Below are 14,487 nucleotides of genomic sequence, written 5' to 3'. Positions count from 1 at the left end.
TCTCCTTTCAAGACTTTAAATTCTATCCCCATTTCTTTACACCAGTTGAACGGGAGCCAGAACCCCTAAACTTCAACACGCAGTGAGGTGTCGTCCCTTGTTCTCAAGGTGACAGCACTTCCAGCATTGGGTCTTTACAGGGCTTCTGATACTGAACATTTATCTTACCATCGTGCCAAAAGAGTGCAGAAATAAATAGAACTGCACTGAGGGCATACGCACTGTAACTGGTGATTTACTTGTTTTTGAATGGGACACAAAGCAGTGCCACTAAGCTGAAGTGGTTATTGTGGTACCTGGTCCCTTTTCACTAACAGTAATGTGATTCTTTGCTTTCCAAAGGAATTTCAGTGTTTGGATCTCATTAGTTTAAAATGTAGTTTATGCAAAATCAGTTTGCAATTAACTTGAGTGTTAATAATTCAACTGACCTAAACTCATTACAAGACCCTGAGAAAGGTCTGGGCTGCTGATGAAGGAAGTGGGTTAACAATACTGAGCACTGTAAACACAAACCAAAGTATAAGGTTTGCAGCAGAATATGAACTTGGATCTTTCTTGCTGGATCACGAGTCCTGTACAACTGGAGTCAATGAGAAGCAGTCTAGGACATTCTGCCCTGGAGATGAAGCTAATGTTTATTTGTGGTTGACAAATTGTTCTGATGAAGCAGATGTTATTTGGTAGGTTTTGGTTTACGAGTTGTGTCTTTCTTTTTAAAATGATGCAGAAGTCCTGGCCTGTGATGCTGAAACAAGGACGCCCAGACATTCTGCTGGGATTTGTTTTAAGAGAACAGTTTGCAGTTTAGTCACTTGGAATTACAAACATTAGCCTCCGCTAACCATCTATCTGAGAAACTACATATTTACTACTGCATTCGACACACAGCTACCATACTTCAAAGCTAGACACCTTAGTCCTAATGCAAGGGCTGCGAATGGACTTTACAAATAGTGAGTGTTTTTAAGTCTTCTGATATTTTGCAGAGTAGAAATAATTTAAAATATTTAATACAGTGGCATGATGCATTTTGTACATGATTTATCATCAATATTTCACTGTTGACAATCATCTTTTACACAATTTCATTTTTATTCTGGCTCAAACCCCCATCTCCCACCAGATTTTTAGTCCTTCCCATCATGGGAACTAACTTGCCTCAACTCCCTCCCCCCCCCCCCACAAGCCCCTTCTCCCCCTCTGTCCGCACACACAAATACACATTCTCTGAGGGGTCCCAATTCCCTCCAAAAAAAATTAAAGACTTCACTCTGAGGCCTGACGGTTGATTCCACACAACATTCTAAACTGGTCTAAGTGTTACCATCTACATGTGCTGCCCTACAGTTCTATGAAGGCTGCTATGCTATTGCATGAAAAAAATAACGGAAATGTTTTGTTCCTCTCATGGTTTTGCACTTTTTCTAATCAAGCGAAAAAGGTCCGGATTCTCGACAACACTTTCCCGCTCCCCTCAAAAAATGGAGTCTCACTATTTGATGGCAGAGCTAAGGAAGAAGCAAACTCTCACAACTGAATGAAGTAGGAGCAGCTTGTGGGAGTGACAGCTCACCCTCTCGACTTCAACCTGTTCCATCTCACTTACGGGAGCCATTTTAATGCTACAGGGTTGAGTGCCCAGCCATGACGAGATACCATTCATAGCCAAATGAAACAACTCAATCATGCTTCAGGGCTTACTGAGATGAAACAATTCAAACGGGCAACAAAAAAAATAACTATACAAAGATAACATTAAAATATATACATTGCTTTCTAAAAAAAGCTTCTTTTTGAGGTTGCCAAATAAATCAATGGTTTATAGTGAATGAAACAAAGTGAAAAATGTGCCCATTTTGGTTAATGATGAGCAAGACAAGGTTTTACTTTTGTACCTCTGACGATTCAAACTATATTAAGGGATAACCATAACGGGCTACAAGCCAACATTCATGGCCCGGGGGAACTATATTGGACACACGGGCTTCCCTGGATTGATGATTATGCTTCGTGATAATACTTTATAACTCCAATGAGTTTAATTTAGCATCAACTGTAATCAATAGTGGATCAGGTCTTAAATAGTACAAACTAGTTTCCACATATTAAAAAAAACTATAATGACACGAAAAGGTCTAGGCCCCCCCCTCCCCCCACCCCAAACCCGTAACCTGACAGTAGAGACGCCATCTGGACTTGTTTCAGGACCATCGGGTCCGCACAACACGAGAGGTGTTCAATTCCTTTCTAACTTCACCCCCGCTACAGCCTTTTAGCCCCATCTTGAATCAGGATTCACCACACAAATATGCAAAAAAACAAAAAAGGAACTGAAACTTTTTTTATTTAAAGGTTCTAAAACATTATAGGAAAAGAAAATAAAGCTGCTCTTTTTTTTCTCTGTGTGCGGCCACCCGAAAACCGTACACATTCTAAATTCCAGTGAGTGACAAGTTAATATTACAGCCGGTGGTACCCACAATGTTTGAGGAGCCACAGAGACACATCCCAACTTCCATGCCAGGATTCGACACATCATGTGCTCAGTTGCATCCTAGGTCTTAAGGAGGGAGATTTTTTAAAAATTGCCTTCAAAAAAAAATTTAAACTATTGGGAATGCAGTATGTACACTTATGTTTTAAACATTTTCAAAATCCACCTATAGAAGCCTTCCAACAACACAAAAATACTGTACCTGAAGAATATTTGGAAAGAATTGCCTTGCTGCAGACAAATCAAAGAAGTGACATTGTTTTCCTTCATATCAATACTACCACCCCCTACAACAGTTGCAAATATTGCTTTGGTTCAAACATGCCAGGGATATACACACAAAAGCTAGAAAAACACTGCACTTTCTTCTCTCCTTTGCTTAAAACCAAGATTTTGAAAAAAAGCACCTCACACATAAGTTTTGTTTTTCTATGTACAAGAGATGTGGTTGAAACTTCAAGGCAGATTCAGTAGTTCAATTCTGAATTTGTTTAGCACCTTCGCAGAAGATGGCTCACAGTATTTACTGTAGAGTCTTTTCAATAACTTTTTTTTGTTTAAATTGAATTCATTTACTAAGCACAAAAGCATTTTTTTTCTCCATTGAAAAACCTAAAACAAACAAAAAAAAACCCCAGAACACAAAATTGCATCTTCCTAATTAATATATCCCTGCTGGTACGGCGAATGAAAGAGGTTTTCCATAAAAGTAAGATAGTCGGGATTCTGGGTGTAATCTTTCTGGCTGTAATCCTTCAGGAATTTGGAGTTGGATGTCTGAGCCTTTTTTGCTTCCTTCGCCTCCTCCCCTGAGAAAAAGTCCTCGTGCTGGGAGCTCATCAGTGGTGACTGCAAGACAAATGGGATCGTGAGGGGATGAATTCGCACAAACGTTTTACAGCAAAACCAAGACAATACATTGCCAATGGAAGACTTGAAGCTGCATCTTTTCCAAGTGATTTCCTACTTTTGATGTTCAGTTCAGTTTAACAAATAACAATTTACAAACAATCTACAACATAGGTGTCAAAGATCAGCATTAAAGGTGGTGAAGGCAAAAAGGAAGAAATTCTTTGCTTTAGTTGAATGTTAGTAATGGTCTCTCCTCTATCACAGTTTCAGTTGAATGACCATGCAGAGATATTGTTTGAGGCTGGAGGGAGCAGCTCCTATAGAGATTGTATTCAAGTGGAACAATGATTGAAACTCAAAGCAATTTTCCAGTTTAAAGATGCCCAGATTCAGTTCATGTGCTGAGTGGCAGCATCACCCTAGCGCTTGTAGTGAAATACAATTGCCTCCAGAAAAAGCCACGATGAATCACAGAATATTCCAGCACACAAACAAGCCATTTGGCCCATCAAGTCTGTGCTGGTGTTTTTCTCCAGATGAGCCACGTAGACTTAACCAACACTCCTGCATGCTTCCTTTATTCTTTAATATTCCTTGTTAAAAAAAATTCCTTTTATACGGCCTAAATAAGTCTTACAATTCAGTTCCCAGACAAACTCAAGGTCAGAAAGTGGAGCTTTGTTTTTAATTGCTCAGTGTTTTTTGGTGAAGTATAGGCAAGGAGCAGTATCAAAGGGAAATGGAACACTTCAGTTTTACACATTCAGCACCAACATCAAGCACACTGAGGTGAGGTACAGCATTCTCTGCCCCAACGTGCCTTCTTTACATGGCCATTCTTCGTGTGCAAGCCTGTGGGTGTAAGTGTCAGTAGGCCATTTGGCTGAAGGCTCACGGTGAGGGTATCGTAACCAAGCTGGAGCCTTTCCTTATGCCGTGCAAAACAAGTGTTAACAATAGTGATTGGAAACAGGGACTCTTGCTGGGTCTTCCTCCAGGGAGCTCAGAGACACCGCGGCCTATTACAGCACCCACGTGGTTGCCTCAGCCGGGACAGGCGAACTCACCAGGTACTGTAACCTGGGGCATTCCTGGTCTGCAAAACACTGCAGTGTATTTAGTCACTGAGTCATTGGGGGGAGGAAAGGAGTGCAAATTTTTAGTTTGTACAGAAAATAAGACCAAGGAATGGTAGTTTATCCCAAAATGGGTGACAAAATAAAACAGTCCTCAAGCTCAATTAATGAACAGGTTATGATGCCCAATCTAAGTGCACTGTGTATTCTTTCATAAACCACTGGTAACATGTTTTATTTATAGAAATTAAAGGTGAGTGGCATCATGGTGGGTGGGGGTGGGGGGTGGGGTCAGACAAACACAATAGGAAGGATGGAATGGTGTAGGTATGGGAAGTGACAAAAGCACACATGTGCAGACACTACGATAGAGTAGTAGGATGATCAGTAATCATCAGTCATGTCTGGCATCACTGGATTGTTATGGCATTCTCCTCCCTCCCTACGTTTCGTTGCTTGTGCCCTTATGCTGGTGCCGTGCAGCCATTGCTTCTGGCGTTGAGGGCAATCAAGGGTTTCATAGTAACAGCATAATGAGGTTTGCCTATCTGAATTTCCCTCCTGCCCAAGCTGCTTCACCTTGTTTGGTGCCGCTCTGTGCTGTGCGGCTCAGAAATGCAGCTTAAGTGAGCGAGGGATCAAATCTGTGTCCTCCCACTCTGTGGGGCTGCAAAATGCCTTCCTCCTTCTACTTGTCAAATTACTCATTCACTTGCTCATTCATATTTTTTCAAGAGGAAGAGCGGGTTTTAATTCTCAGGACTGTAACAGGTCACTAGGAGAAGGAGCATAAGGGTATTGTCATTAAGGGTAACTCAGGGAAACACCTGGCCTTCTCTTGCCTGTTCCCAATAATGACATGGCCCAGATCAGGGACTCATTAGCCCTAACCTGGGAGCTCCCACTCCATAGGGAAAACGTGCTGCAGCACCAATGGAGGTCCAAGTGGTTATATGAATGTCTTTCAATTAGTTATACGCAGGGCTGGGGATAGGCATGAAAATGTGTTGATACATAAACAGAGCGAGCAGGCAGTTTGAAAGATGCACAATACCTCAAAACACTCTGTATAGCAACTAGCATACTTATCAACTACTGTTTGTGTCAGACCTGGAACGGTTTGAACCATTTTGTTTTGTTAAGTGTTGTAATTTGACTGAATACGTTAACACACTGCCTTAAAGATCGGGGGCTGCGCTAGCTCCAAATAGAACGTGATATTGAAATGATTAGAACCCCTCCCTTTTTCCTTATGGAATAACTACGAAGAGACGTGCAGTACTCATTGAGTTAAACGCATTTGATGCTTCAGTTCTCTCGCTGGCAATAATAAATGCATTGCGTAACTTCCCATCTGGTATTTTACATCTGCGTAATGGAAGGGGGAGGTTTTGCTTTCTCCCCCCCCCAACCTCCTGCAAACCACCAATTGGCCTTTCATCATCGGGTCTCTAACATATGGAAGCATATTTTATAACATAAATGTTTAATACAGATTTTTAAAAAAACTTTTGCAAACTTTCTCTCTCTGGAATACTGATTCTTTGAACCGACCCATTCATGCTTCTGGTGAACGCATAAATGTTTAATAAGGAATGGAGATTTCAGACATTCCAGCTCAGATCTTTCTGCAGTTGTGACTCACTCTCTTTGAAATCACCATTTGCTACAGAACTGAAATGTTTACATTTATTCTTCCCTACAGTAGACAAGTATTTGGATCAGATTCCCTAAATGCCCGACATCAGAGAACGTATCTCCATCTCTGTAAGACCCTCTTTAAACCCACGGAAACGCATCTCCATCTTAGCAAGTCCCTCTTTAAACCTACGATGAAACACTGACCAGGGTTTGTTTGGAAACTCTGCAAACATTTTGACAAATTGAATTCCCTGCTGCAGGGTTTAGTGCCTGTGTCTGATGCTCTACTCATAAAAGACGTTTAATAATTGAGCAGACCCATCAATCTTATCTGTTGTATGTTGGAAGATCTATGTTCTCCCAATCCAATAATGTAGAGCTAAAAATTTATCAAGTTCCATGCTGCTGTTGTTTCTTCTTAGAAAACCTAACCTTAAGGTCACTTAAGACATCACACTTGTAAACTGAGATTTACTCCAATATACAGTTGTTTTGAATCAAAATGTACTATGATCATTAAAAATGGTTTTACTCTGAAATTTGAAATTCATAGTAGACTGATTTAAATGGTCTACTTTGAATCACACTCATTCGGTAACCAGATAATTGTACAGTGTGTGGCAAGCAGATTGAGTTTAACCCAAACTGAACCTGACTGAGATTTATCAAAAAGAGTGATAACAGATGGCAAACAGTGAAACACATGGAGCTGTGTTGAGTGAGACTGGATGGTCCAGATACGATTGAATGATTAAATCCCAATGAGGATGACCAGATTGAGTTCCAGCACTTCATATAGGGAGAGATGAGAGGGGCTTGGAAATTGGGCTGATTTCTCACTGAATCTGATCCCAGATATTTATTACTACATTTAGGCTTCATATTTTGAAAAGGCTGTGCTCGTGGTTGGAAGTTCTTGCTGCCCTGTGATGGTATCTTCTAAACTCTACCACATAAAGGGAAGTGTCCTCTGATCACTATTTCCAGCAATTCACTATTTCACTCTAAAAGAACTCGCTGACAATTTCACTAGAAATAGTGAATAGAGGAAACCTTCCCTCTATTTGTATAAAGGTTGGAAAAAAAAAACATTAAGCCCCGTACATTTTGTTTCGATGAAAAATTGGTATTGAGTTGCATTGATGAGTAAGTCCCTGATTATAACTATTATTGTTAAAGATGTGACATTTGTTTAATGACAATGTGTAGCACAGCACGAACAGTAAGAATCCAGCTTCTGTGTCACATTGATCCTCAGAAGCAACGTGTAATGAATTGAAGAACTGGTAAGGGCAGCGGAGGCTAACTTCCCAGGGTACCTTACAATTGACAATGCACATCGGTTTTGCCATTTCCCAAAAAGCAGGTGTCGTCAGCTTTTTAAACATTAGATTGCCAATGTACAAATGATAAAATGCCACACTCCGCACAAGCCCCATTTACAAGCTGAACGCCACTGCTCGCTCTGTGACTTGGCTCCACTGCCATCTTGGAAGCACCAGGGATGTTGGTCAGTTTCTTATTTTTGTGGTAATGGTTTGACTGCTACAATTACATCAAATTTTAATTCCCCCCTCCTTTCTCTCCCTGAAGGCGGGGACACTCATCAGCATGCAGTTCCATGAGCATTGGCTGCCCTTTGGTCCCTTGTCCAACCGGTCATTCTTGATACGAGCTTGAATTGAAAGTATCAGCAGTCCATTTCACCCTAGCGGTCATCAGAGTCAGCGCACTTTCCAGCAGGAGTTACTGGATAGCAATCACGAGCAGGAATCTTTGCTGTGTTACTCCTCTTCCTGGCCAGAGTGCCGAGATCAATTGTAGTGCCAGTACTGCTGCCCCAATTAAGCTGACTCAGCAAACAGTAATCAAACCCGCAACCTCTGGTCTATACGGCTTAATACCATAGCAGTAAGCAGCTTTGTGCAGCAGGCCATAGAGGGATTTTGATAAGGGCCACATTTCCAAGTCAGATCATGTTTTGACAAATGTCAGCCATGGCTCAGTTTGTACACTCTCACCTGAGTCAGAAGGTTGTGGGTTCATGTCCCACTTCACATACTTGAGCCCATAATCCAGGCTGACACTCCCAGTGCTGCACTGTCGGAGGTAGACATAAAAGATCCCATGACACCATTTGAAAAAGAGCAGGGGAGTTCTCCCCGGAGTCCTGGCCAATATTTATCCCTCAACCAACATCACTTTTTAAAACAAAAATTAGATGATCTGGTCATTATCACATTGCTGTTTGTGGGACCTTGCTTTGTGCAAATTGGCTGCTGCATTTCCTACATTCCAACAGTGACTACACTTCAAAAGTACTTCATCGGTTGTAAAGCGCTGCGGGATGTCCTGAGGTTGTGAAAGGCAAAATGCAAGTCTTTCTTTCTTTAAGTGCATGACATAGAACCCAATTCTGGGTGATTATCATTATAGAGGTGCCTGGATTGGCGTAGCAAGTACAATGTCAGATTCCCAGAGGGCCCGATAGCTCCAGCTATATGGCATTGGACTCCCATTTGGGGTCAGAACTTGAATTCAAGCCTCACGTGTGAGTAGACCGGCACCCTAAATGGGTGAGTTTTGGCACCAGCCTCAAGTGGGCCATCAGTGCAGCTTTTCCAGGTACCAATGCCAGACTTTTATCAGCAATGCAAAAAGGTAAAAATAAGAGATCACTGCAGTTTGATCTAGATGTTATAATTTCCACATCACTTACAATTGTTAGCCTAGATTTTGACAGCACAACGCATACCAGAGGTGCATAAACACCACATGTGAATGACAAATAACAAGCTAGATTGTAATATTATGCGTAATGTAGGTTTTGAACTCACCAGCCGTGCTTTCACCCGCTTGGGTAGTTCCTCGTCCAGTGTGAAAATATCTTCTCTCTTCAAGGTCAGCTGAGAGCCGCCCTCAAACTCCACCTAAACCACAAGCAAATAATCAGGCAAATGGCCACTTATTGCAACAAGGCCATCACATCATTTTACTCTGATATAGTAATTGTTTCCGTTAACTATACAACAATAACTGTGCTATTCTTCCCCTGCAAGTATAAGAAATACAAGATGGTAAGAACAAGAGGTATCGCTGAATACTGGAGTTAGACAATGCCAGTTTGATGTCCCATTCCACTCGGGACCCAATCTGAGCTGTACTGGGCACAGAGACACCACAGGATGGCTGCAGCAGCTCTGACAGGGGAGCAGAATGACAGGGGGCCATGCCCTGATCCTGGTAACCTGCCGAAAGAGCACTGGAGGTGGTGCGGGAGCTGGCTGTCTGCCTGCCTGTTCCCTCAGAAGCACTGAGGTGAGTCTAAGCATTACCTAAGGTTAAAAGCACATGGGGGTAAATAAAAAAAGGTAGGGATGGCAGTAGATCATTACCTAGTGTGTAGACTCACTGATTGGACCCTCCTTTCCCCTTCTCTCCTGATGGGTTACAATTCCACAGACCCTGGGAGCTCCCTGGTACCTCACTCTAGTGGCTATGAGTAAGGTGGTCAGTACTGATATGAGATTTGGGGGGAGGGACATAACCGAGGCTTTGCCTTGTGGCAAAAACATGAAAGTGGTTAAAAGCTGCAGTGAGTTAGTTAGACGTTGACCTTTTACCTCTGGATCGTGGGTTCAAACCCAGTCTAGACTGATGATTTGCTGGTTATAAGGGTCTCTACATGAAATAAGTTTGGGGCGTCTCGATCCAGTTCCTAATGGGCATAAGCGTACAGCACAAAACTATCTCTAATTTGGCATTAATCAGCAATCTCATTCAAGAGAGGTCACAGGATGCTGGATTGAGAAGTGGAAAAATGTCACACTGGTACAGTACAAGGCGCTCGTGGGGTTGGGTGGGGCTGAGGCATATTTATGCGGCAGATTAAACGAAGATTTACTCTGCCTCGGGCTGTGCTAAACCTGACCTGAGAGTGTTTGCTGCTTGAAATGGGAGGGTTCCATTCCCCAGCGCCAACATCCCTCATCTTGAGCAGAAAAATTTAAATTATTTAAAAAAAAACCTTGCAAGCTCTGCCTGTCACACAGGAATCATCTGGAATAGGTTGGTCTCACAGCAGGAGGAAGGATGTAGCATTAAAATAGCACGGTCGAGCAGGTGAGCTTTTAAAGTCAAATGCGAGTCTGGTAGTGGCTGTACTACCATCACATTTCAAAAGAACCAACTATCCTGTCAGCTATTTCTGATCATTAAAACACACTCGGGTCTAGGAGGCCAATGAGCAGCCCTGCCTTATTAAAGGAATACGAGCACACTGTCTTCTCTTCCGCAACCAACCCCCCCCCCACCCCCCCCCGACTCCCTCCTCCTTTATTTTTCTATTTCTGTCTTCACATGCTACCCTGCTGCTCATGTGCCAGATTCTCACCAATTTCTGGAGAACCGGTAGGCCATTCAACCATGTGGAGACATCAAAGCTGAGCCCAATCTGTCTTCATCTGACATCCACATTTAAAAGGGGGTCACTCGGTAATGATCTAAGTGGGAAACCTGGTTCATTTGCTTCCCCTCCACCCCATGGGTGTTGAGGTTAATTGAATTGCCCCAAGTGTCATTAGTTCATTAAACACAGAGTAAGGATTGCACTTGGGACCCTCCTGGTCTGTACTGCTCAGTCCTGCACCAGGTGGTGCATTTACTCACAGAGCCAAATGTGGAACCAAAACAAAGGATTCTGGTGAGGTGTTCGGTGAGGAGAATAATGTGGGTTTATCATGCAGCCCCTTAAAGATCAATCTCCACTCATCAAACAAAAGGTTGATGCGAATAAATCTTAGGCTTCAACTCTAACATAGGAACAGGAGGAGGCCATTCAGCCCCTCATGCTTGCTCCGCCATTTGATAAGATCATGGCTGATCTGTGATCTAACTCCATATACCTGCCTTTGGCCCATATCCCTTAATACCTTTGGTTGCCAAAAAGCTATCTATCTCAGATTTAAATTTAGCAATTGAGCTAGTATCAATTGCCGTTTGCGGAAGAGAGTTCCAAACTTCTACCACCCTTTGTGTGTAGAAATGTTTTCTAATCTCGCTCCTTAAAGGTCTGGCTCTAATTTTTAGACTGTGCCCCCTACTCCTAGAATCCCCAACCAGCTGAAATAGTTTCTCTCTATCCACCCTATCCGTTCCCCTTAATATCTTATAAACTTTGATCAGATCATCCCTTAACCTTTGAAACTCCACAGAATACAACCCTAATTTGTGTAATTTCTCCTCGTAACTTAACCCTTGAAGTTCGGGTATCATTCCAGTAAACCTACGCTGCACTCCTCCAAAGCCAATATTTCCTTCCGAAGGTGCGGTGCCCAGAACTGCTCACAGTACTCCAGGTGCAGTCTAACCGGAGTTTTGTATAGCTGCAGCATAACTTCTGCCCCCTTGTACTCTAGTCCTCTGGATATAAAGGCCAGCATTCCATTAGCCTTATTATTTTCTGCACCTGTTCATGACACTTCAATGATCTATGTACCCATACCCCTAAGTCCCTTTGGGCATCCACTGTTTTTAACTTTTTACCATTTAGAAAGTATCCTGTTCTATCCTTTTTTGATCCAAAGTGGATGACCTCACATTTGTCGACACTGAATTCCATTTGCCACAGTTTTGCCCATTCACCTAATCTATCAATATCGCTTTGTAATTTTATGTTTTCATCTACACTGCTTACAATGCCACCAATCTTTGTGTCATTGGCAAACTGAGATATGAGACTTTCTATGCCTTCATCTAAGTTGTTAATAAATATTGTGAATAATTGAGGCCCCAAGACAGATCCCTGCGGGTCTCCACTAGTCACATCCTGCCAATATGAGTACTTACCCATTATCCCTACTCTGTCGCCTTTCGCTCAGCCAACTTCCTAACCAAGTCCATACTTTTCCCTCGATTCCATGGGCTTCTATCTTAGCTAAGAGTCTTTTATGTGGGACCTTATCAAATGCCTTCTGGAAGTCCATATAAATAACATCCATTGATAGTCCCCTTTCCACTACTTTAGTCACCTCTTCAAAAAATTCAATCAGGTTTGTCAGGCACGACCTACCTTTCACAAATCCACGATGGCTCTCTCTGATTAACTGAAAATTCTCGAGGTGTTCAGTCACCCTATCCTTAATTATAGACTCCAGCATTTTCCCCACAACAGATGTTAGGCTAACTGGTCTATAATTCCCTGGTTTCCCTCTCTCTCCTTTCTTAAAAAGCGGAGTGACATGTGCAATTTTCCAATCCAGAGGGACAGTTCCTGAATCTAGAGAACTTTGAAAGATTATAGTTAGGACATCTGCAATGTGCTCACCTACTTCCTTTAAAATCCTGGGATGGAAACCATCTGGTCCTGGGGATTTGTCACTCTTTAGTGACATTATTTTCTTCATTACTGTTGCTTTACTTATATTAATTTTATCGAGTCCCTGTCCCTGATTCAATATTAGTTTTATTGGGATTTCCGGCATGCTATTCTCTTTTTCTACTGTAAATACTGAAGCAAAGTAATTGTTCAATATGTCCGCAATTTCCCCATTGTCAATGACAATATCCCCACTTTCAGTTTTTAAGGGGCCAACACTGCTCCTGACCACCCTCTTTTTCCTAATGTAACTATAAAAGTTCTTCGTATTGGTTTTGATATCCCTTGCAAGTTTCTTTTCATACTCTCTTTTTGTAGCTCTTACTATCTGTTTTGTGACCCTTTGTTGATCTTTGTATCTTTCCCATTCGCCAGGATCTGAGCCATTTTTTGCCTTTTTGTATGCCCTTTCCTTATGTCTTATACTGTCCCTTACCTCTTTAGTTGTCCAGTTTTTTTTGGCAAGTAGAGTTCTTGCCCCTCAGGGGTATAAACCGATTCTGCATCATGTTAAATGTTTCTTTAAACATTTCCCACTGATCATCAGTCGTTTTACCCATTAACAGATTTGCCCAGTTTACTGTGGTCAGTCTCTGTCTCATCCCTTTGAAGTCGGCCTTACCCAAGTCTAGAATCTTAGCAGCTGACTCAATTTTTTCCCTTTCAAACACTACATTGAACTCGATCATGTTATGATCGCTATTGGATAGATGTTTGCGTACAGTTAAGCCGTTAACTAAATCTGGTTCATTACTCATTACTAAATCTAGTATGGCTTACCCCCTTGTTGCCTCCAGGACATACTGCTGTAGAAAACTATCCAGGACACACTCAAGAAATTCACTACCTTTCTGAAAGTTGCTAGTCTGCTTTTCCCAATCTATGTGAAGGTTAAAGTCCCCCATTAAGACCACTATGCCTTTGTTACATGTTTGTCTGATCTCTGCATTTATACAATCTAGCTCTTCAGAGCTGCTGCCAGGGGTCCTATACACAATTCCCACGATAGTCTTAGATCCTTTCCTATTTCTCAATTCAACCCATAAGGTCTCTGTTGGCTGCTTACCTCTCGTTATATCCCCCTTTATCATTGAAGTGATTTCATCTCTGATCATTAAGGCTACTCCTCCTCTTCTTCCATTTTCCCTGTCTCTCCTGTAGACCTTATAACTCAGTATATTTAGTTCCCAATCCTGACCATCCTGCAGCCATGTCTCAGTGATAGCTATCATGTCATACCCTCCAATTTGAATTTGAACCTGTAGTTCATTTAATTTATTCCTTATACACCGTGCATTTGTATATAGAACTCTTAGTTGGGCCACACACCCTAGCCTGACCTTCAGCTTTGATGCTGGGTTAATCGCTTTACACCTTCTAGTTTTCACTTTATCTGTAGTGTCTAAAGTACACTTTCTTTCTGCTGCTCTACGCTTTTCCCTTTCACTTGTTCCTGAACAATTGTTTGTACTATTTGTATTGTAAATTTCCCCTGGATCTTCCTCTCTCTTGCTGCTCTCAACTTTACTCCCTTCTGACTCCCTGCTCAGGTTCCCATCCCCCTGCCATTCTAGTTTAAACCTTCCCCAACAGCACTAGCAAACACCCCCACGAGGACATTGGTCCCGGTCCTGCTCGGGTGTAACCCGTCCCGCTTGTACAGGTCCCACCTTCCTCAGAACCGGTCCCAATGTCCCAGGAATCTAAATCCCTCCCTCCTACACCATCCCTGCAGCCACGCATTCATCCGGTCTATTCTCCTGTTCCTATACTCACTAGCACATGGCACTGGTAGTAATCCTGAGATCACTACCTTTAAAGTCCTGCTTTTTAATTTATCTCCTAACTCCTTAAATTCACCTTGCAGGACCTCATCCCTTTTTTTAACCTATGTCGTTGGTACCGATAATGGACCACGACAACTGGCTGTTCACCCTTCCCCTCCAGCCGCTCCACAACATCCTTGACCCTCGCACCAGGGAGGCAACATACCATCCTGGAGTCATGTTTGCGGCCACAGAAACGCCTATCTGTTCCCCTTACAA

At 42.3% G+C, this 14,487-nt stretch overlaps 1 protein-coding gene across 2 annotated transcripts in view; it reads right to left on the bottom strand.

Moving 5' to 3' along the window:
- Positions 1-2,330: 2,330 nt before the first annotated feature.
- The window catches only part of kdm4b (lysine (K)-specific demethylase 4B), a 433,937-nt gene continuing 421,780 nt past the window's right edge, over positions 2,331-14,487 (bottom strand). For both annotated transcript variants that reach the window (XM_067968101.1, XM_067968102.1), the window contains 2 exons: positions 8,904-8,996; positions 2,331-3,346 (listed from right to left, as the gene is read on the bottom strand). In XM_067968101.1, the coding sequence (XP_067824202.1) occupies positions 3,155-3,346; positions 8,904-8,996 (285 nt within the window). In that variant the 3' untranslated portion in view covers positions 2,331-3,154. The remainder of the gene's footprint in view (positions 3,347-8,903; positions 8,997-14,487) is intronic.

Source organism: Heptranchias perlo, chromosome 29 (assembly GCF_035084215.1).
Source record: "Heptranchias perlo isolate sHepPer1 chromosome 29, sHepPer1.hap1, whole genome shotgun sequence".
Taxonomy (NCBI): Eukaryota; Metazoa; Chordata; class Chondrichthyes; order Hexanchiformes; family Hexanchidae; genus Heptranchias; species Heptranchias perlo.
Note: the sequence above shows the minus strand (reverse complement) of the source record. Positions and strands in the feature narration are given on the sequence as shown.